Here is a 22,580-nt window from a genome sequence, read left to right as displayed (position 1 = left end):
AGAGTGGCTACGGCGTGAACGTAGTTTTTCCCTGGGAATTGTGCTGTGAGTTGCTGGGGCTGTAGACGCAGGCACCTCTAAGACGTCAGCTGACTGAGCCGATTACGGGCCGAGCTGCGTCGAAGAGACAGGGAGCTTGTGCAGCTCCGAGCGTGGAAGTCCCAGGAAGAGCGCAAAGGACTGCAGCGGAGATAGGCTGCTTGTTGGAGGCACGAAATCTCTCCTCGGCCGCCGAGTAACCCTCTTCTTTGTGCGGGACGTGGACGGCGATTGGGGAGGTGAACTGGAAGTTGAGAAGGCCGGAGGAATTGTGGCAGGCGATAGGCTGAATCCTCCAACTCTTATCACCGGTGGACGAGGTGGAGAAAAGGCAGTAGTGTTTGCAGTTTGGAGGCTGCGCGACCCACCTAGAACCAGTCGAGTCCCATAAAAGGCAGACTCGCGCTCCCGGGCGTGCCGAGCCTCCTGCCTTCTCCTCTCGTTAGGAAAGGCGGAGTCTGCACGCTGCCGATTCCATAGGGAGTTTGCTGGGTCCATGACTGGTCGTGTCGTACTGTCATAAACTGGCTGCGTGGAGGCAGATGAGGACCTAAACGCAAAACTCACGGAGACAAAAAGCTGAACTCAAAATCACTGCTTTATTGCAGGCTTCACAAAGAAACAGAACTAAACTGGGAATGCTAACTGAGGACCGAGGGAACACAGAAAGGCACACAGGTTCGGGGAGGAGACAGTCACGACACTGAACTGAGGGAGACATGCACATAAATACACAGACGCTGTGTCCCATTTCAGGGTCTGCACGCTTGAAGTACGCATTTTAAGTGCGGTTACGTCACCGCCACGCGACGACGGCTGTCCCAATTCGAAGTGTACTTCAAATGCATACTTCAAATGCATACTCCAAATGCGCCGTTGATTTCCCCAAATATCAAGCGTGGTCCGGTGCACGCTTCGTGGTCCCATATATCCCACAATTCATAGCGCGGCGGTGGGTGTGGATAATTTTTCCGCAAAATACGGCAGAAGGGAGCGGCCGAAAAGTGAACTGTCAAAAGTAAGTACTGAATATGACCTCACTTATTCATGTGCGAATGTTTAATAATGAAGAACATTAAAACATTGCTGTTGGCCACATGTCGGCAAAGTTATGTGACACTAGTGATGTTTCTACTTTCAGCATTAACTTGGTTTTAAAGCCTCTACTTCTAAATATACATATAGTCGACCTTAATCTTACAGAGAATCTGATGATTTTATGGATAATTAAAGTCAGTCATATATCCACAAACACAACAAGCTGAAAGTCAGTGATATAGATTATATATATATATTAGGGGTGCAACGATACTCGTATCGATATTGAACCGTTCGATACAGTGCTTTCGGTTCGATATGCATATGTATCGAACAATACAACATTTTTAATTTATTTTATCAACTTTCCTTCTGACGATGCTGTCTGTGTTGAGCGCTCAGTGGATCTGCGCTCGACAGTGCAGCCTAGGCGGAGTAGTCGAACACAGATTCACTGGGTGCAGGGCAAGCTAGCGAGACAGAAGCTAGGCTAGTTGCAACATGGCAAATTGAACCTCCCCCACCCTCATTCAGATCTGGCGTTTGGAACTATTTTGGTTTTCATGTGACTTATGACCCTGAAGGTAAGCACTCATGGACAAAAGTAAAACAGTATGTTGGATGTACCAGCAATGCTCAATTGGTGGGAACTAGTGTGTTAGCGCAGTTAGCTCGTTAATGTGTTGACGTCTTCCAGCCCCACTCATGAGGCGATCCGCGGTAGCTCGTTAACGGAGATTTGCCGTGTTGTGACGTTAACGTCATTCCAGATTTACGCTGACAGCACTAGTGGGAACACAACGAATATGACTGCACATTTACTCCGACATCATTCTAGTGCAAAGACAAGTGGAAGCAGACAAAAACAAGCACGCATGCTACAAACTTTACCCGAGTCATTTAGACAGCCGTTAGCACATGATTCTCCTTATGGGGACCTGATATGTTTAATATGCTGCTGAGAATATAGCCCAGAAGAAGCGTATAGTATAGCTTTTATTTTGGAAAGAGACATTTCTCTGTAATAAACTCTCTTTTCCAAAGATGAGTGATTCCTCAATCAGATACAGGGCTCGCAAAATCGCTAGCCCGACGTCCTGGGGCTTTTTTCCAGTCGGGCTACCAAAATCTATCTCTGCCCTGCCCGTCGGCCTATCGTAGGAAGGAAAAATATATGTCAATGCTTTTGCATTCTTTCGGAAATGTAGCTGGGTAATTATGTCATTGGCATCGGCCACTGTCAATATGTGACATACTGAAATCGCGTTTGAATTTGCGCTTGTTTTTTGCTTTCACTTTGCAATCTCATGAACTGTGTATAGAGAGCGACAGTACTGATTGGTGAGTGATGATAATTTGCGCACCAATTCCTCTGACATAGTCTTATCAATCGTTAGCTTACTATGCAAACATGACAAGTGAAATCTCCCGCAGCTTAAACATGTGAGAGGTTGATCGCGCAGAGAATCGCTGAGCGTTATGTGAGTGTGTGTGTAAAAGCAGCAGGATATATATTTTAGTTCTGCTGAGCCAAATAAGACAGGTCAGGGTGAAGAAGTGACAAAACGGAAAAGTTATGACAAATCAGACTATAAGGCAAAAAGAAAGTGCAGCTTTATGGTTTCATGGACAAAAGAATTTCTGTGGCTGCAATATGACGAGCTAAATAACCAGGGGTGCACATAAGTGGTCCGCAGGTGCGCATTCGCTGTCAAAATAAAAAGGTGCACAAGATAAGAAGTTGCAACGCGTGTTTGCGTACATAAGATTTTCAGGAGGAGGACAGACATTTGTTTAGAACTCTTAAAGATGTCGAAGAAGCTCCTTTAAACAATTACTGTGATGTTCCTCCACCTCCAAAGAAATGTCAGAAGGAGTCCGAACCACAAAAGAAACACGTATTCTCGGAAAAGTGGTTGCAGGAGGTGAGCTGGCTTCAAACAAATGATGAATGCACAGAGATGTGGTGCAGAATGTGCCGTGAAAATTTAATAAATGACAAATTAATAAAAAGGCATGAACATTTTTTTTGTATCGAAAAAATATCGAACCGTGACACCAAAGTATCGAACCGAACCGAACCGTGAATTTTGTGTATCGTTGCACCCCTAAAATATATATATATATATATATATATATATATATATATATATATATATATCATAATAATCTGGCAATACTATAATATTGGCCATATTATATTTACATTACCATAGTGAGATGACTTTAGTCTCATGAACAACATTAACTAATTATTATTTACTAGCTAATCTTAAATGACTGTTCAGTACAGAAATGAAGCCCTTGAATCATGTTTTACGGTCCTGTGGTCTCAGCGTCAGATACTCAACTAATCAAAGTGATGTCATGACAAAAATGATTGACCAACAAAACAATTTTCTCCTTCATTTCTGTCAAACAAAGCTGTATGTAACGTGTCTCGTGGTTAGTATCATGATTGCTAGGCAACCTGAACAGCGCAACGAAGCATATACCGTCCCATTTCACAAGCCTATCACTTCCGCACTTCTTGTACTTATAGTACGCACCGTACGTAGTACGCGTAGTGCGCGTACTTCAAGCTTGCAGACCCTGAAATGGGACACAGCCAGAGGGTTAACGAGGGAAGTGGGAGCACACGGGGAACACAGCTGACACAGATAATCATAACGAGACACGGCAGGAGTAACACAACACTGATGGGAGACTGTCAAAGTAAAACAGGAAGTACACAGAGGTGCAGACAGGAGGAGAGAGAGAGACAGGAGAGCATAGGCATAGCGGGCTGGGGAAACATGGAATAAAACACAAGGAGGGGAGACGAGGGCTCACAGATACAGAGGGGCACACACGGAGTAAAAGTCACAAGGGGAAATCAAATAAGGAACAACTTAACAGAGCAACCCAGGAACCATGGCCTTAATAAAGAACAAAATACAAAAATACATGAAAACTAAGAATACTGGGCCAACATGGCCTAGGATCATGACAGGTCGGGTTTAAAATAGAACAGGAAATGATTATCCCACTAGTCTTCCTGTGCCAGTAATAAAATTATAATGGAACCATTTTTCTCCTTTCCTTTTTTGTCCAGTCCCACTTGACATTTGGGCTTAATTTAAGTTACTGAAAGTTTAATATAGTAGAGGCTAAATAGGAACAAGAAAGAATGAAAAAAAAAAACCAGAAGAAAACCATGAATCAATATATGAACATTACCTGATGCTGCTGAAAGTTACAGAGGTTTTATTAGAGACAGAGCTAAGCGCTTTGCAATTTGGCATAATTTGTAAAAAATTTAAATTTCTTTGGTATTGAACAGCATAAATCATGCTTTCTCGTTGGAGGTCATTTTTGAACAAACAAGAAACAGTGGCCGACAGCACTGTGCACAACAGTAAATTGGTGCGTAATAAGCCTGGAAGCACAATAAGTAAGTGAATAATGCAGAAAATAAAATTTTTTGATGGTAAATTGGCCTCTGAGTACACTGAGAGTGAGAGCGGTGGAGGAAGTAAAAGCAAAAGTAAGAGGGAATTCATGACAATGTTTATCAAACGTAAATCGTAGTTTTGATCTTCTTTTGCTACTTAGTAAAATTTGGTTGGAGAGTGACAAAACCTGCAACTCCTCCATGCCCGGTAAACCAGGTTATGCTCTTTGTGTTTGCGTCTTTTTGTAGAATCCGTTTACCTGCTCTCATTTGCGGTTTTAGTTGTTTGGGGGTAAAAACTAGAATTAGTTTTGTAAGCTTTAACCTGAGATTCTAATGTTTCTGCCAAAATACATTTATATTTAAAAATCAATTCAGGATTTAATCAATCAATATCACATTGTTCAAACTAAAATCGATTTTTTTAAACCCACCACTAGTGCGTACTAAAAGTTACATATTATTGGGTTTCAGTTTGTTTTTTGGGATGTTTCTTAAATTAAAGAAATAAGACTGGATGATCTTTGAGAGGTGCCATTCAAAACAAACACTGGTCAAAAATAATACAATGCTTCCTAACAGCTGATTTGATGTTGTTAACCTTGGGCTAAATGTAAAAGCAGACCTCCTTAGCTGTCTGGGCCAAATAAAGTAAAGATGAGGATAAATATAATGAGAACCATCTTAGAGAAGTGCCAGGAATACTAAGCCAATTCTGTAATCTGTCAGTAAGAATGATCAGTCTTCCCTTAATTTACTTTAAGATCCATGGCTCTAGCTGATTATAATCAAACATATCTTGATTTGGAAGGAGCACCTCATTTTTAGACTTGGTAACTTTATTGCAATTTTGTATGTTTTGCTCCAACTGCCCCCCCAGGGTCGCCATATGCTCGGGCAAGTGTGAAGAGCAAGAATGAGAGTTCATCTTACTTCAGGAGGAAAGAGAAGAGGATTCGCTTCACCATCCGGCGTCTGGTTAAATCCCAGAGCTTCTACTGGACAGTGTTATGTCTGGTTGGCCTAAATACACTGTGTGTAGCTATAGTACACTATGACCAGCCTGAGTGGCTTACCTATGCACTATGTAAGTATTCAACAGTTCTATACATTTTAAATAATTTTCTTATAATCCTGTATGTTTTCATGGACCTGTACGTTTTCAAAATCAATTTTAACTATAGTTACTAGTTGCTTAATGTTAAATGTATTTTAACCATTACTTGATATAAAAAAAATTCTCCTATCAGTGCATGGATGGCTTTATTATTTTATTTTGGCGATGATACAGCTTGAAACATGATAGTTGTCAAATTTGATTTCAAGTGATTCTCTACTCATTGTAGAGATGGAGCGCTTTTTAGCCAGTTAAACCACGAAGAGCATTATCAACAGTTGTAGCAGTATTTACATGAAAGTAACTGCAAGTGTGCCATTCAAAATGAAAACATAAATACTCATGCCACTCTTTACCACCTAAAGTAGATAGCTTACACCTGTTGGTTCCATCTTACCAGTAATGTTATAACAAATCAATATTACAGTTGTGGTCAGATGTTTACATTCATTCGTTATGGGAATGAATGTCATGGTAATGAATGTCATGGTAATGAATGTCATGGTAATGAATGTCATGGTAATTTTGAGCCTTCAGTGATTTCTTTTAACTCTTAGTTCTTTCGCCTGGATGGAATTGTTGTACAACATACACATTTAATGACTTTAAAAAGCAAGAATTGGGTGCACAAGCTGGAATTTGGTTTAATTTTTTTTTTTTTAAATCCACAGAATATGAAACATATACATATAGGCTCAATATGTGCACACACTCACAAGTTTGTAATAAGTGGTACTAAAGGTTGAACAATGTCTTTTAACTTGACACAGTAAACATCTATTAAATTGCCATTAATGATCATGATTGACAACAACCAGTATGTCTTTGATAGCATAAAAAGGATTTGTTTTAACTTGATTTTGCACTAATTGGACCTTTACTAAGAATAATGGGAAAGTCCAAGGAATTAAGTGAAGAAATATGGTATCTAACCAGATTCCCTACTCTGGGTGGCTTTGCCTTGGCCTCTAGAATCCTGAAGTAGTTTTTTGACCAAGATATGTCCTTCAATGTACATAATAAACAATTATGTAGGACTGCTTTCTTCTTCAATATCTCTAAAATTAGAAACATCCTGTCTCATAGTGATGCTGAAAACCCAGTTCATGAATTTCTTACTTCTAGACTGGACTACTGTGATTTGTTACTACCAGGATGTCCTAAAAACTCCCTGAGAAGCCTTCAGTAACAAGAGTGCTGACAGGGACTAGAAAGAGAGAGCATATTTCTCCTCTGTTGGCTTCTCTTCATTGGTTCTCTGTTAAATCCAGAATAAAATTTAAAATTCTTCTCCTCACATAGAAGGTACTGTATAATCAGGCGCCAGCAGGTCTTAAAGACCTTATACAGTAGTACTGTATCACCTCAACTGAGCACTTTGCTCTCAGTGTGCGGGCTTACTTGTAGTTCCTAGGATATTTAAAGGGAGAAGTAGAGGCACAGTCTTCAGCTTTCAGGCCCCTGTTCTGTGGAATCAGAGTATTAAAGTGTATAGAGGGCAAAAAGCATGAGCAAATTTCAACAGATTGCTGCATAACTAATAACACTAGGTCACACTGCTGTTTCTTCTCAAAATGTGCCATTTTGTTACATTATGTTTTAGGCTATATCATCTTGTTTTATGTAAAAGGAAAAGGGATGAAAATAATATAATTCACCCTAACATTAAGCACTCCAAATGAAGTGCATAAAAAAAATAAAGAAATATTTATTAAATTTTCAAATGTACAACTATATTTTGACTTTTTTCTTACATTTGTGTAGTTGACTTATTATGTTAATGTCCAAAAATAACATATTACAGCCAGCTGCAACTAAGATTGTTGGTGCCATATTTGGATGCTGGTGGAGGTTTGAGGCTTTAAAGATCATGTTGCTCATCATCCTTCCATTCACTTGAAGCATTCCATTAGAATTATAGTACCAGCTTTATTATGATCCTGGTGAGATCATCTTTCTTGCATACAAAATTGCTGTTGCCTGTATCTGCTTTTTTTTTTTTACTAGTACTCTAATTCCTGTAGTTCTGTGCTGCAGCAACACATGTGTAAACACACATGACTCAAACAGCGTTTTGTAATACACAAATAGTCTCTTTCTGTGTCTTATTCACTGTGGGCATAGCTGCTATAGAATCAGCTATATCTATTTCTTCTGGACAGACCTTGCGGAGTTTGTATTTTTGGGCCTGTTCCTGGTGGAGATGTCCATGAAAATGTATGGTCTTGGACCCCAGAACTACTTTCACTCCTCTTTCAACTGTTTTGACTTCGGGGTCAGTTGCCCACTTCAGTTGACTGTTTCGTCAATTTGTTGTGCATTTTGAGAACATTTATAGGCAAACTAGCATGATTCAGAACTAGTTCTCTAGAAAAGAAATGTAGCGAATTATTGAAGAAAGAAATTCAAACGGTTTTGATTTATCAAACTGTGTTCACAGGTGATCATTGGCAGTATTTTTGAGGTGGTCTGGGCAGCCATGAAGCCCGGGGCTTCATTTGGAATCAGTGTCCTGCGAGCACTGAGGCTGCTCCGGATCTTCAAAGTCACCAAGTGAGTAAATGGAAATATTTGTCTGTGTTCTGTAAAACCGGATTACACAATGGATTCATACTGGTGTGTCTTTGTGTAGGTACTGGAACTCATTAAGGAACCTTGTGGTATCCCTACTCAACTCCATGAAGTCCATTATTAGCCTGCTGTTTTTGCTCTTCCTCTTCATCGTGGTCTTTGCTCTGCTGGGTATGCAGCTCTTTGGTGGCCAGTGAGTAGATTTTTTTCTGCTGATTTATTATTTATTTATTGTGATGCAGCTAATGACAAGACTCTTGGCAGGATTTACTAAGCAGGAAAAATTTGCTGGAGCAGCATTTCAGTAAGGCAATGATGGAGCACATTACTGTACTAAATTCAGTAATTAGACCAGTGGTTCCCAAACTTTTTTGGCTAGGCCCCCCTTTGTTTTACAAGAAAAATGTTTGCGCCCCCCTCCCCCCCTTCTCGCGCGTACACGCGTGCATGCACAAACACTCATATATATATATTCAAATAATTAAAAAAAAAACTTCCTTTACCTGTTACTACCACACACCCAATCCGATTATTGGTACTTCCTGGCTTGTGTGGCACTAGGCAACAAAAGCTCAGCACGGCCCCTAGCATCCTGGAGCATTTCCGTTGTGTCTTGGAGTTTGTACGTGCTCCGGAGTTTGTATGTGTTTTACGAGTGTGTATGTGCTTTGTCTCTAGGGGCCACTGTAAATATACTTTTATTTATTCACTCCACATAAAATGTAATAAATAAATTATAAAATACAGAAACCAACTATTTACATTTCATATATTTCAACTTTTAACTACTTAAATTTTCAGCTTTTTCTTTTTAAACAAATTTAAAGTGAAACAACACAAAACACTGCAAACCACAACACAATAAAATATAAATTAAAATATGGAAAAAAAGGGGGGAAAAACAACGCCCAGATCTTTAATTAAGGGAAAGGTTGCCATTTAGAAATATTAATATCACACTCAACTGACTGCGTTTTATCTTCCCATTGCACTGATGGGTGGACAGTTCTTAGGTGCCTGTGCATGTTGTTTGTGGAGCCGGCTCTATATGATATCCTTTTCTTGTAGACTCTACACTCTACCTTTTTTTTTGTCAATAAGATTGAAATGGTTCCAGACTTTGCTTCTTTTCTTGGTGTCACTCATTTTCTTTACTGTACCTTTCCAATGTGACGGCGTTGTCTCTTGTTGCTCCCGGCTCTCTTTCTTTCCCTCTCCCTCCTGCTCTTGTTGTGTGCTACTGCTGTTGCGAGTGTAACTACCGCCCAGCCCCCTCAGCTCAGTGCTGTGCAGAGGGGGGAGGGGTGCAAACGCAAGGCTCTGTTTGCCGTCTCTGCTCAGCGCAAACACAAGGGTCACTTGCAGCATGAAGCAAAAAAAAGTGAAAGAGAGGGCAGGAGAAAAAAAAAACATACCGGGGGGGCGGGCCCCACAATTTTTCTGAATTGTAGACAATTATAATTATGTCATTACCATTACTTACGCTACAAAGGTCCTTCAGTGGAGGAAGATAAAAAGAAAAAAACATAAAACATGTCTTTCTGAGCATTGGCACTACAATCAACTGATTTAGGTTGGTGTGCAGGCGGAGGACAATGGTGAAGCAATACAGAGATACAAGGATTGAGAAATGGAGATGTGAATATTACATATATTTTGGTTGCACAAAAGGATAACTGACGGCAAAGTGGAAACAATGATTAAAAAAAAAAACACATTATACTGCTAACAGAACTTTGGCTCTTTGCAAGCCTCTGAACAAACAGCATGCTAACGCAATGCTAGCCAAGAACCCTGCATGATTATCTTTTGCCTACATTGGGTTTGAAGCAGGGCCGTGCAGAGAGGTTTAAAGGGGCAGGTGCTCAAAGTTAAAAAGGGGCACATTGAACCAGGCTGAATAACAACAACCCACATTCATCAAGAATCTAATATGGGAAGGGCAGGGCTGTGTTGATCTGAGACTGTAGACATTAAAAAGTCCATAGGAGAGATGGTAGCTGATTAAACAAGTGTCATGAGATAATAACAAAATGCAAAGATTGGTGACAGCGCTTGGAACCATAAAGCAACAAAAAACTGTGAGAAATAATTTAGGCTCTGCCTGTGAATCACTCTTTGCTTCTCTTCTTCCTTCCATCCCATCATTTCATATATCACTCTCCACTTGCTGTCTATCTGAGAACAAGGCACAACTTGCTATTGCAATAAACTATAATCTAATTATCCACACCTAACAACTCTTGCACTTAATCTATAATAAAATGATGACAGAAAAATGTTATAGCACTGCCTTTAGTAGCCTCACACAGCTCCTACTGTTTCCTCCTCATGTCCTTACCAGCCATGTCTGGACAATGTTATATCATGAGTAATATTTTTTTTTAAATCCATCTAAATAAAACACACACATGCACACACAGTGACATTTTAGACCTTCTTCAGAATACTGTGGGCATCACGGTGCTGATCCAGAATCCTTACATTATTATTTATTACTAGAGCTACAATAATAAAGCAATGAGGAGGGGGAAGTAATAAATATGAAATAATGTCATTATGATGATTCCATTTGTTTCACGATCCACTCTGTGCAGGGGCAAAGCTTATTAAACTGTAGAGATACAATCATTTTACTGCTGTAAAATCCAAATTTTGTCTTATTTAAAATATAAATCTAATATAATCTGCTTCTTAATGTATGTTCTTTAAAATACAGCGTGTGTTTTTTAATATATTATAATTATAATAATGCATAATTATGTGGACATGCATATTAGATCGTTTTTTAGTGAAATATAATCCCTCCAGAAAGGCAGGAAAAGCCCGGAAACTTACTTTAAAACTAAATATGTTCCCTAAAACGGTGACAGAGCTGCAGACCCATGACAGCCTTACACAGGTAGCCAGCAGCTATGACCAGCACTACTTGTGCAGTTAATAAAAGGACAGGTAATGTTTGTCGCGCTGTTGCACACACAGCACGCTCGTTTGTTTCAGTTCGTCAGTTGCAACAAGACAGCTGACCAACGTGTACATAATAAGCTAATACTCCTGTGTGCTATACACTACAGTGTACGCTGTACACCTACTTACTGGTTTTGTCGCATCAGTCTGTGTCTCTGAGTTAATTTGTGTTTCTCCTACAGCTCCGGACCGCAAAAAATGCGCGTGCTCTTTGTGAGCTCGTTCCCAGCTCGTAACCAGCGCGTTCTGCCGTCAAGGGCGATCAATGTTAAATGTGATCATGTGACTGATGCAAGCCAGATCCTTTTATTTAGCAAAACTGTGATTAATAGTTAAATATTATTGTTGAGGGGCACAGACAGGACTCCGCACGCCCACACACATTAAAAAAAAAATTATTATTATTTTTTTTTTAAAAAGTTGCCTCAACAAAAGGGCACTTTGGGCACCCATCAGGAAAGGGGCGGGTGCTCAAGCCCCTCTAGCCCCCCCTGTGCAGGTGCCTGGTTTGAAGTAATTAGGTCCCAACTGACAGACACCACTACAAGCCTCTTAAATTTGAGAAGGAAAAATAGTCAGTGATCAACCACGAGGTCTTACAGCCTCAGATGACTCAAATTTAATGATAAACATATATATTTGGAATAATTTACAGGAGTGTAATTGAGAGGACAATAAGTTGCTCAATACAGCAGGAGGTGGAGGATGAGTGAGAGGTATAGTGCTGAGGCTTTGTAGACTGATCACAGTCAGAAACTATTCATCTCCCTGCAGGTTTAATTTTGAAGACGAAACACCGACAACCAATTTTGACACATTCCCAGCAGCCATTCTCACCGTCTTCCAGGTAAAGATCAATTAAGTCATGTTATATTTTTTTATACTACCACTGAACTGGACCCCTAAAGCAGTCTCTGTCTCCCCTGCAGATCCTAACTGGAGAGGACTGGAACGCAGTCATGTACCATGGGATTGAATCCCAAGGGGGTGTGCATGGGGGAATGTTCTCTTCCATTTATTTCATTGTACTTACTCTCTTTGGAAATTGTATCCTGCCTCATATATCAAGATAGATTCCCTTTGTTGACACCAGGCAGCTTTATAGCCCTGCCAAAGTTTTTATTATTGATTTGAAGATTAGCTGGACCTGTAAATACTGATTCTGTGTTTATCAATCCTTTGGTGTTTTCCTGAGAACATAAATAACCAGACACCCTCCTCAATGTGTTCTTGGCCATTGCTGTTGATAATCTTGCAAATGCCCAGGAGCTCACTAAGGTACGATATATTGTTATATATTTCATTAAATTCTTCACCCTTAGTAAAATCTTCCATGGCCTTTTACTTCATTTTTTCTTAATCCTCTGAATCATCCTCAGTCTTAACTTTAACTAAAGGTAGTCAGATTTTTTTTTATCTATTTTTATGCCTGTTTTCTCTAAATAAAGGGCCATGGTGTGATGACTTAGAGCAGGGGTGTCAAACTCAAATACACAGTGGGCCAAAATTCAAAACTGGAACAAAGTCGCGGGCTAACGTTAATATTTATTGAAATATATTTATTCCTCCAGATATAAGAATGAATCTTTTCTTATGGACTCAAACACGTTTTGCTGAAAAACGGAATATGGAACAAGCAAAGCTTAATACTAAACAATATATATATATTAGCTGTATAATACCAGTAGGCCAGCTCTAATAGTAATTTGGTATGGCTTCGCGGGCCAAATGTAATTAGGCTGCGGGCCAAATTTGGCCCGCGGGCCAGAGTTTGACACCTATGACTCAGAGGGTTAAGACACAGCACTGACAAGATTATGATGTGATCATTATGAATGAGTAGGTTGATGGACATCCTTAGATGAAGGATCGAGTTCTTTAGATAACTGGAAGGTGTAGAAGAACTCTTGCAATCTTCTTTACTTAGCCCTCAGGGACATTCCATGTCAACTGGCCAAATGCTTATAACGCTGACTATCTTGGATTTCTCAGAAAAAGTCCCCTGCTAATGCTATAACACCTGGTGTAATACAAAAGCCAATTTTTGTGTTATGCCATTATTAGTTCATAAAATATTTTTTATGAAGTTCTAGGCAATTTCAAGCCTTTTCTGAAGGAAAATTGTATCACAAAAACAAAAGAATAAGAAATATTGCTAGATAGTGTAATCAGAGTAGAACCAAATTTGGTCATTTCTGGATGGTATTCTAATTAATTTAGTTAATGTGCATATTTTTTATTTTCATTTCAAATGATAATTTTTTGATAATCTTCACAGTTATCATTTTCTATTAAACCATATTCACTAAAATGTTATGGTTCTAAGTTATCCTATTAGATATATAATATACTAATGATACTTCTGAAAACTTAGCTTCATATATCAAATACTTTTCAACATATGTATTTAAACAAAGGTCGGTTGACCCACTTTCATTTTTTCACACATAATGTGAAATAGTTAATGTTATAGTATTCTAGTTATAACTGAGAAAATAATTTTGTTAAATATATGCATATCTTGCTTCTAAATTTTAACCAGAGTTTTTAGAATCTTCCGGGGCTGCGCTTGTCAAAATGGTAGCCATTTAAAGCAGATCTTGAAAATGAAACACATGCATATATTTAGCTAACTTGAGTAGTAATTGAGTAGAAATTTAGAATTTAGTTCTATTTTGGTTGCAATATTTACTTTTAGTTTTGTTTTGTGGTATAGCTTGTGATATTTGCTCATGAAATAAAGATTTCTTTTATGAAATAAAGAATTTTTTTTTTTTCATTTTTTGTGACAAAAAAAATAATATTATTCTATATTATAAAATTATTCTGTTTTTTATCATCATTCCTAATGCTTTTGATGTAAAACAAACAAACACAATTCTGATTTTAACTAAGGTCTAAACCTATGCTATATTTAGAAGAAAGGCAAGATAGATATTTTTAATTATTAAAAGGGAAAGGTTTCAGTTTGAATGATCTATTTGTCCCTGATTGCCAGGACTTCACAATTTAATATTACAAAAAATGATATATTCTGATTGTTGGGGGTTAGAGTTAGAATTAGGGTGAAGGCTGGTGTCATCAATAGGTGGCTTAGACCTCAGAGGTTTAATTAAGGGTGTTTTCACACTGTTGGTGTTTAGTCCATTTAGATCAAACTTGTCCTTTTATCTCTTTGTGCCATGTGTTTGATTTTTGTCTGTGTGAAAGAAAACCAGATCACATGTAAAAGGTGAGGAAAAGTGATTTGGAACAGACTAAAGATACTATTGATGTCAAAATGCCCTAAGATGGCAAGCTCAGGATTTGACAAAGGAAAAAGAACCTCGTAATCTTCAGTGATTTTACCCTTATAATATATCCATATTCTGAATGCTCCTGCTAGACTTAAATTTTTTTTGTTCTTTAATAGTGGACTTTCTATCAACAATGGTCACAGCAAAATAAATATATTATAAAGGACTTCTCAGTGCATTGAGCGACTTGTTATTTATTATAGTCCTGAAATAAACACATAAACAAGTTAAAATATGTGTCCATGTATGTTTTTTTCTATACCTATAGGATGAAGAGGAGCAAGAGGAGGCTATTAATAAGAAACTTGCCCTCCAGAAGGCCAAGGAGGTAAAGGAAGTCAGCCCCATGTCAGCCGCTAACATTTCCATCACAGCGTAAGTCTTCTTCCTTTAATGTTTGTCCTGACTTGATAAACTGCATCGTAGTGACTCCCAAGAATTGTGGGTGGTTTTTCTTTAGCTACATTAAGGACCACTTCACAAGTATGCAGTCTAAATCCTTCCAGCCTGTGTCAATATTCAACACACAGAATACATTTTTGCATTTTTGATGTTCATATTAAATCTTTGTCCACAAAATATCATTACAAATATAGAAAAAAAGCAGAAATATGTAACAGCTTAGCACAAAACAACTCAGCTAGAATGGTTCTCTGAGACTGCAGACCAAAGCCAATGCTCAACTCTTCTGTGAAATAACGAACACAATCTTCACAAATATCAGAATAGTATTTCCAAAGCTATTAGATCTGTGCAGGTTGGATACTAGCACTCCCTAGTGTTCAGCTGTTGCAAAATCACTTTGATTGGCTGTGACACATGTTCAGAAAACATCATTTTGTGAGGCTTGATGAGACAATCATCCCTGCCTATTGATAAATACTGGGAAATACATTTGTGACTAAAAAAAATGTAATGTTTGTCAAAACAAAAACGTCAAATCCAGTGTGGCAGAAAAATTTTAACTTTAAACTTTGCTTTATCCAACAAATCAAATCATGCATATGGTTCAGAATGTGTTAATTGTTTATTCGTATTTATATGTAAACAGTTCACAGAGGTTACATGGTCATTATCTGGAACACAAAACATCCTTGACTACTGTTTGTTAATTCAAATTAGACTTTCTCAATATGTTTGTTATCTATGCTAGCGCTTACATCTTGTGGAGATTTACCCACTTGAGGAATGGTCATCTGAAATATATGTACGTGGATGTTTTATATCTAAAACTTTTTATCCGAAAATGATTTTCTTTAAGACATCGTTTTAGAAAGTATTAGCGTGGATTGACCATTGTCAAGGCTAATGGGCTGGTAGACTTTAGCACTGGGCTCGGGAGATCACAGTTCAGTAAGACAAGAAAAGGGAAATGGTCCAGGAACAAAGTGAATCAACACATCCAAAATTTACAGTTCACACTCCCTTTCAACTGAGGGTTAAGCGCACCACACCAGGGAAGGAAATCCAGGGGCCTGTGCACAGGAAACAGACAGTCAAAATCCGAGCAAAAACAGTAGCAGGAGCCAGGGTTTCAGCTAACCGATTAGCCCAATTACCAAACAAAGAGTTATCCTCATCCACTACCTTAAGTAGTGGATTCTTGATAAATATGTGGGTGATTAGAGCAGGTGTGCCTGGCCAGAGTTGGGAACCCGTAAAAAGAGGAGAGAGGGGAAACACAAGGGAGAGCTAGACAAAAAACAAAACCTTGATGTGCAAGCCAAGGAAGACTCACAGTGTAGAATATGACAGTTGCCCTTCTTCCAGTCCCACGTAGTACAGGACAGTAGACCGGCACTGGGATTCTATTGCGATTGGTAAGACGTTTATTTTGCTCCATGGTCCTTAGCAGGATAGCATAGGTAGCCTTCCAGTGGCAGTGCCAACTGCATAGATTATGCCATATGACAAGCTCACCTTCTATGGCATGTCATGACATCATGGGCATACTCTACCAAGCCAGGGGGGAGCTCCAAACGTTGGTACGTTGTGCTTGTCTGTTAGTCTGAGGATGAAACGCAGAAGGCAGGCCAACCTTGGCTCAGAGAGCAGAGCAGAATTCACCTTAGACTGAAATCAAAGCGAGCACATAGAGGCGACCAGGACGACTGCTGCCATGGTCTGGTTTTGTTTGCTGGGCTGATTCAATTTACCAGATAGGGGATCCAATCATTCAGAAAGCACGGACCATGGTTGATTTGTCAGGGGTTTTGTCAAAAGTGGAGAATTGCCAGGAAAGTGGTCTGATGTTTTGTGAGGAATGTCAGTAAGTTATGGTGAAGTTAAACTGAGTGGAAAACAGAGCCCACCTGACTTGCTCAGTATTAAGCCTTTACGCTGTCTGGAGGTATGCAAGGTTCATGTGGTCAGTCCACATGATGAATGTATGTCCTGACCCTTTCAACCAGCACCTCCATTCCTCTAGGGCAAATTTGCTTGCCAGCAGTTCTTGATATCTAACATTATAATTCTGTTTAGCTGGGAAGAGAGAACAAGAGAAAAAGGCACAGGGACGCTTTTTACCTTCTTTGTTTTGCAATAGGACAGCTTCCACACAGCAGTAGAACACATCCACCTCCACAATGAACTGTTGCGTGAGGTCAGGTTGAGACAAGATGGGGACAGATATGATGCGTTGCTTGAGAAGATCAAAGGCACATTGAGCCAATGGTGACCACTGGAACAGAAGATTGGGAGAGGCAAGTTGCATTAGTGGGAGGACTTGCTTACTGAAGTCACGGATGAACCAAAGAAAAACCAAAGCAACACAACTGCTTGTGATTCTTATTGATAGGCCAATCAATTACAGCTTATACTTAATGGGGCCTGGTTTGAGGTCACCCCCACTTACATTGTGGAGAAACATTGTCAACATGAAACAAAGCTTTTTTCAGCACCCCATTTTATCCAATTAAAGGGATGCAAAGGGATGCCAAATGCTATCATTTTCCTGTAAAGCAAATTTACTTACAGGTATAAATAAAGTAACCTTGAATCCTTGGTCATCCCTGGTTACATAATCATAATGATTACGTAACCAGGGATGACCAAGGACCAGAGGAGTAAGAAGGGCTTCAAACACAAAGAAGCTCACATCTTCAGTGTGGTTGCCAGAGAGAGTGAGTGAGACAGTCTGAGTCTTGTGTGATATCAGGGACAGGGAGGTCCTTTTCCATCAAGGGCCATGACTTAAAATACTTTACAGAGGGACATTATTGGGACATTGTTACTGCGGGGGAGAATAAGAGCCAGGAGCATTCTGGGAAAGTTAAATTTTCACCTGTGTTTGCGGACATGGTCATCAATTTTTACACATTGCAATGAGTAAATCCAACAAGAAAGACAGTTGTTTGGCAGCTAGTTCATGTTTCAAATAATCATTTAAACTGTGCTCCATGGAGGGCCTTCTACTATCAGCCCACTTCTTTAGTCAACATCGAAAAGTCTGTTGAGAAGTCAGGCACACTTAAATTTCCTTGATGAGCAGCCAACATCGGGTTTAGACTCAAGTTACATTCCGAAATTTAGGAATGAAATCTTCAAAAGAAAGAATGGGGCTTGCTTTTAGCACAGCCTGTGCCCATTTTAGCACCTGGTCTTAAAATATCTCCACAAAAAAGCAATCTTGGAACAATCTGACTCATATGCCCTTTTTTGTTTGAATACTAGCGAACTCTATGTGTAAGAAATCCAGCACATTTGCTAAACTCACCCATGAACACCTCAGGAGTGGAGAGACAGTCAGTTTACTGATCTGAGGAGGTGAGGGGATAGAGGCTGAAAATGGTGGATTAACCATACCTTTTTACTACCTTTTACCTCTGCGATTTCTTCAGCGATCATGGTTCGCCAATAATGTGGCGAAGTATTTGCTCATGCCAGTCCACTTCCTTTGAAGTGAAAGCACAGCTCACAAGAGTCTGCTCAGTCCATTTTTGTGGTTGTATTGTTCTGTCAGAGATGATTGGCAGGTCCAATAAAAACAGAGCCTTAGCCTCAGCAAGATGTGATGAATCTCGCCAACAAATATAAACATAAAAAACAAGCACAGAGAAACAAGAAGGAGAAACATTAAATACTAAGAGAAAAACAGACAGAGAACAAAACCTGGTGTAGACAGCCAAGTAGGATGGAGGCACCATGGCAGTCACAGTCAGAATGTTCTTTAATTAGATATATTAACATGCACTTAAATAACCAACAATTGCACCAGTTTCTTAAACTGTCATGTAAATAACAACCAGGATAGGGGATTGTAGAACCTTAATTAAAACCTAATTGATTCCCCTTCCTTTTTTGCACATTATCCTATATGTAGTTAGGAAATGTCAAGATGATCAAGAAAACCACTCATCTGAATAAAGTATAATTTTGCCAAACATCCTCTAAGGGTTAGACTCTGTTAGTGTCAGTGGACCTCTGGCTTGAGAATTTGAATCTCAAGGTTGTCTCCAAAAGTTGATTCTGTTCATGTGGACGTAGCGTTTTCAGTGGGAGAAACATTTCGTCATTCATCGAAGTGACTTCTTCAGTCTCAGCTGACTGCAGGTTTCTCCAATCTTATAAACAAGACATTTGCATAATGACTGAAACCAGCCCACTGAAGGAACAATGGGCTGGGAGGTCAGTTCCTTCATCATTACTATGCAAATTCTCATAACCATTGATCAAGAACCACTGATCAATTCACAGAGAGTTGGGGAAGGGTTGCAATCACAACATTGTAAGATGGCGAATGCAGAAACGTTTCTCCCACTGAAAATGCTACGTCCAGATGAACAAAATCAGCTTTTGGAGATTTGCTTACCTGGATGATTGAGCATGCATCAAGATGAAATCTCAAGATTGTCTTATTTCTGCAACATCTCAGAAAAGAGAACCTAAAACACAGGATGCAACAGGCAGAGTAAAGGTTTGCTGCGTATATTCATGAGGTCTCATGGATATAGGCAGGGCACATTATAAATGTGTGATCCTAGAGCTGATGCCAAAATGCTCTGCCCATGTATTTATTCTGTTATGCACAGCAACTTGACCTGATGAATGTCTTCTTTTCACATCACTAGTTACACTGAAATGCTTATGTTTTATTATCTCAGTTAACATGTGCCTGTTGGCCCATTTTTTTTCAGGTTAAGTGTCAATTTTGTTTTGGATCCTCATTGGTCCTCATTTCATTCTCATTTGAGAGGATACTAATAGACAGAGTAGACAGATAATAATTGAATGTTGTCTGGCTGTTTCTCTGACTTCATGCTATATGTTTTCCCCACGTTCCCCTTTTTTTTTTTTTTTTGTGCATGTGCAGTTTTCTAACATGCAGTTGAAGTAATGTGCACTCTAGCAGCTTGTCCATCTGCAGCATTAGCTCACTGTGAGTTATTTTTACAACTTTGAAGTTCTGTCATTAACGTCCCCACATCCCTCTCCTGTTGACGTTAAACACTGTACTCTTATCAGGTAAACCTTTTTGTCATTCTGCCTTTGTGCCTAAAATGACATGGGGGCTCTTATCACTCATACCTTGTGACAGAGTTGTATGTGTCAGTAAAATTACGTGTGTATTTTTTACTGATTTTACTTGTAATCGACAAGTGTCGTGAGTGACTGTCAGCTCTTAACTCTTTATTATTATCACCTTTTGCTGATTTCTTTTCAGTGCCTGCCCTACCTCTTCTGTACAGTTTAGATTTCCTGCTTATAACTGCTTAAACCATGTATGTGGATGTATAACTGCAGGTTTGACTCATTTTCCAAGCTGGTTATTTTATTGTTCAGTGTATGTTGGGGCATAGTGTAAAATGTAAAGGTACAGTGGTTTAGAAATAATTTAAACCTGATATTTAGTTATTGAATTTAAATAGTAGAAAGATAATAAATGACACGTATGAACAATGATAGCTTTTAATCACAACTTTTAAAATATCGAATTATCATGTAGTGGTTTTTTGTTGTTTTTGTTGTGAATATAATTCTGCAAGATTTAAGTGGGTGATTGCAGTCGAGATATTTAAGCACCTGAATTATTGTAATACAAAGTTATTTGTGTTTTGTCTTGCTAAATTAAGGGAGTTCTTCACAAAAAGACATTTTATAGATGTTTGCTTGTGTTGCTCCAGCACCTGAATATGTTGTTAATAGTACCTCTACAGATGTGCAAGTTACCCATGTCAGGTACACTGATGATGGGTACGCAAAGTTCAGACTTTTAAACAAAGTTGTAACAAGTTTATTTCAGTAATGACCAGCATTCTACCAAGAGCAGTGCAAATTAGAAATTCAAAACTGATCATAGTGGATAAAGGAGAAGACTGACCAAAATAATGCAGTGTTAGTACAGGCTTCACACATTTGTTTTCTGGATTGGATTGATTTGAATGCAGGCACAATAATCCACAATGAGTCAGAGTCATTATGATGCTTGCAAAGCAAATAGTTTCTTTATTTTATATGTAACCCATTCATAAATCCAGTCGACTACAGCCCGTTCACCAATCTAAGCAAACATATTAGACATACAAAAACACATAAAAACAACAACAAAAAAATCACTTTTCAACTGTTTTTCGTGCAGATCTCCATAAGTTGTGGTTGCATTTCTTCGGCATTTAGGTAGAGAGTACAAAGGGAATAACATTTTTAGGTGGTGGGTAATTTAAATTAAAACATTTTGAAGATACTTGCTGAAGATACAGCTGCTGTATTTCACAGGGAGGGTGCAAGATATTGCCACTCAAAGATGGAAAAGTTGTAAGAAAGACAGGGCAGGAGAGGAAGGTCAGGACAGTAGGTCATATTTAAAGTTAAGGACTGCTCAGTGCTATTCAGTGAAGTGGAAATTTAAAGCACATGTAATGTCCTTACTTGTTAAATCAGATATTTGATCTATATATGATGTGAAGGTTGTTACCTTTTTTTATTTTTTCGTATTGAAATGTTCTGCAAAACAAACTTAAGTATACTAACTTTGTCATTCAAAAGTTGCATGAAAATCCCCCGCAGTTTAGTGTAGGATAAACAGCTTAGATTGCCTTGCTGTGGTGAATTTATGGTAAAGTACTTGGATGGACTGGTGCCCAGTGGCTGTGGTGTTCATGGACTGATCTTAGGGTTCCCCACCTCCTTTAACCATTGAATATAGTATTATTTTTTTCTGTTTAGGTGTGGAGGCAAAGCCAAAAAAAAGTTTGTGTCCCCATGTTTGATCATGCTATATAAGTTAACTTTGCAAAAGAACAGCTGGTATTGTCCTTCAAACTGCTACTTTTTACTTTCTGTCTTTGAGGGCATTTTTGTACTTTTTGTACCTCTACTATCAACGTTTTGTCAGCAATCAAGAGGACCTGTTATCCTGGCCTTATATTAACTTAGACAGAACTTAGAATGCAGATACTGTTATTCTGAACAGCTGAAAGATACAAGTATGCTCATTACCCATTCCCAGTGGAGTGTCTAGAAAATTTTTGTTGGGGGGGCCAGGTAGGGGCACAGATTTGGAGATGGGTGACAGATGTAATTGGCAGATAATGTTTAAAAACAATTCTACCAACCGTTAACCATAATTCAATAACCCTATAAACCTAATAACCGAATGCGCTTTTAACTCTTATTAGAATGAGATTTTAACCACTACGGTGCAAAGTTTTTAGATACTGCGTTGATAAAGTACAAGAGATACAATCAGTTCTTTGTCAGTGTTTACTCAGCATTCAAGGACAGCAATATTTGCATAGTATTTTTACTGACATATAGTGCACATATGTTTTGGGCAAAAACATTTTTGAATATTAAAATACAAACATCTGTAACAAACAATTGACAAATTAGCCAATGCCAATGTAAAACTTTATCTGCCTATTAAAAAAAGAAGATAATCTTCTCACAAACTGGTGTTTGATTTTGAAACAGGAAAAAAGTGGGGAAACAAATGAAAAGACTAACATTTGAATAAAACCTGAAAGCAAGTAAACTTTCTTTGCTGCCTTATGGTAAACTTTGCTAATATTGATAAAGAACAACACTGGCTGATGATGAAATACAGTCAGCTGGCAAGATAACACTGCCAGTATTAACCTGCAGGGCTGGACTGGGACAGAAAATCGGGCATTTTGACTAG

The 22,580-nt window shown here is 38.8% G+C and overlaps 1 protein-coding gene across 1 annotated transcript in view; it reads left to right on the top strand.

Moving 5' to 3' along the window:
• LOC148102245 (voltage-dependent N-type calcium channel subunit alpha-1B-like) overlaps positions 1-22,580 on the top strand; it is a 224,611-nt gene that overhangs the window by 29,359 nt on the left and 172,672 nt on the right. The window contains exons 6-13 of the mRNA XM_087842717.1: positions 5,391-5,597; positions 7,790-7,902; positions 8,068-8,180; positions 8,260-8,391; positions 11,940-12,012; positions 12,095-12,212; positions 12,376-12,443; positions 14,730-14,836. Of these exons, the coding sequence (XP_087698843.1) occupies positions 5,391-5,597; positions 7,790-7,902; positions 8,068-8,180; positions 8,260-8,391; positions 11,940-12,012; positions 12,095-12,212; positions 12,376-12,443; positions 14,730-14,836 (931 nt within the window). The remainder of the gene's footprint in view (positions 1-5,390; positions 5,598-7,789; positions 7,903-8,067; positions 8,181-8,259; positions 8,392-11,939; positions 12,013-12,094; positions 12,213-12,375; positions 12,444-14,729; positions 14,837-22,580) is intronic.

This window comes from Neolamprologus brichardi, chromosome 7 (assembly GCF_056152115.1).
Source record: "Neolamprologus brichardi isolate AB-2024 chromosome 7, ASM5615211v1, whole genome shotgun sequence".
Lineage (NCBI taxonomy): Eukaryota > Metazoa > Chordata > Actinopteri > Cichliformes > Cichlidae > Neolamprologus > Neolamprologus brichardi.
Note: the sequence above shows the minus strand (reverse complement) of the source record. Positions and strands in the feature narration are given on the sequence as shown.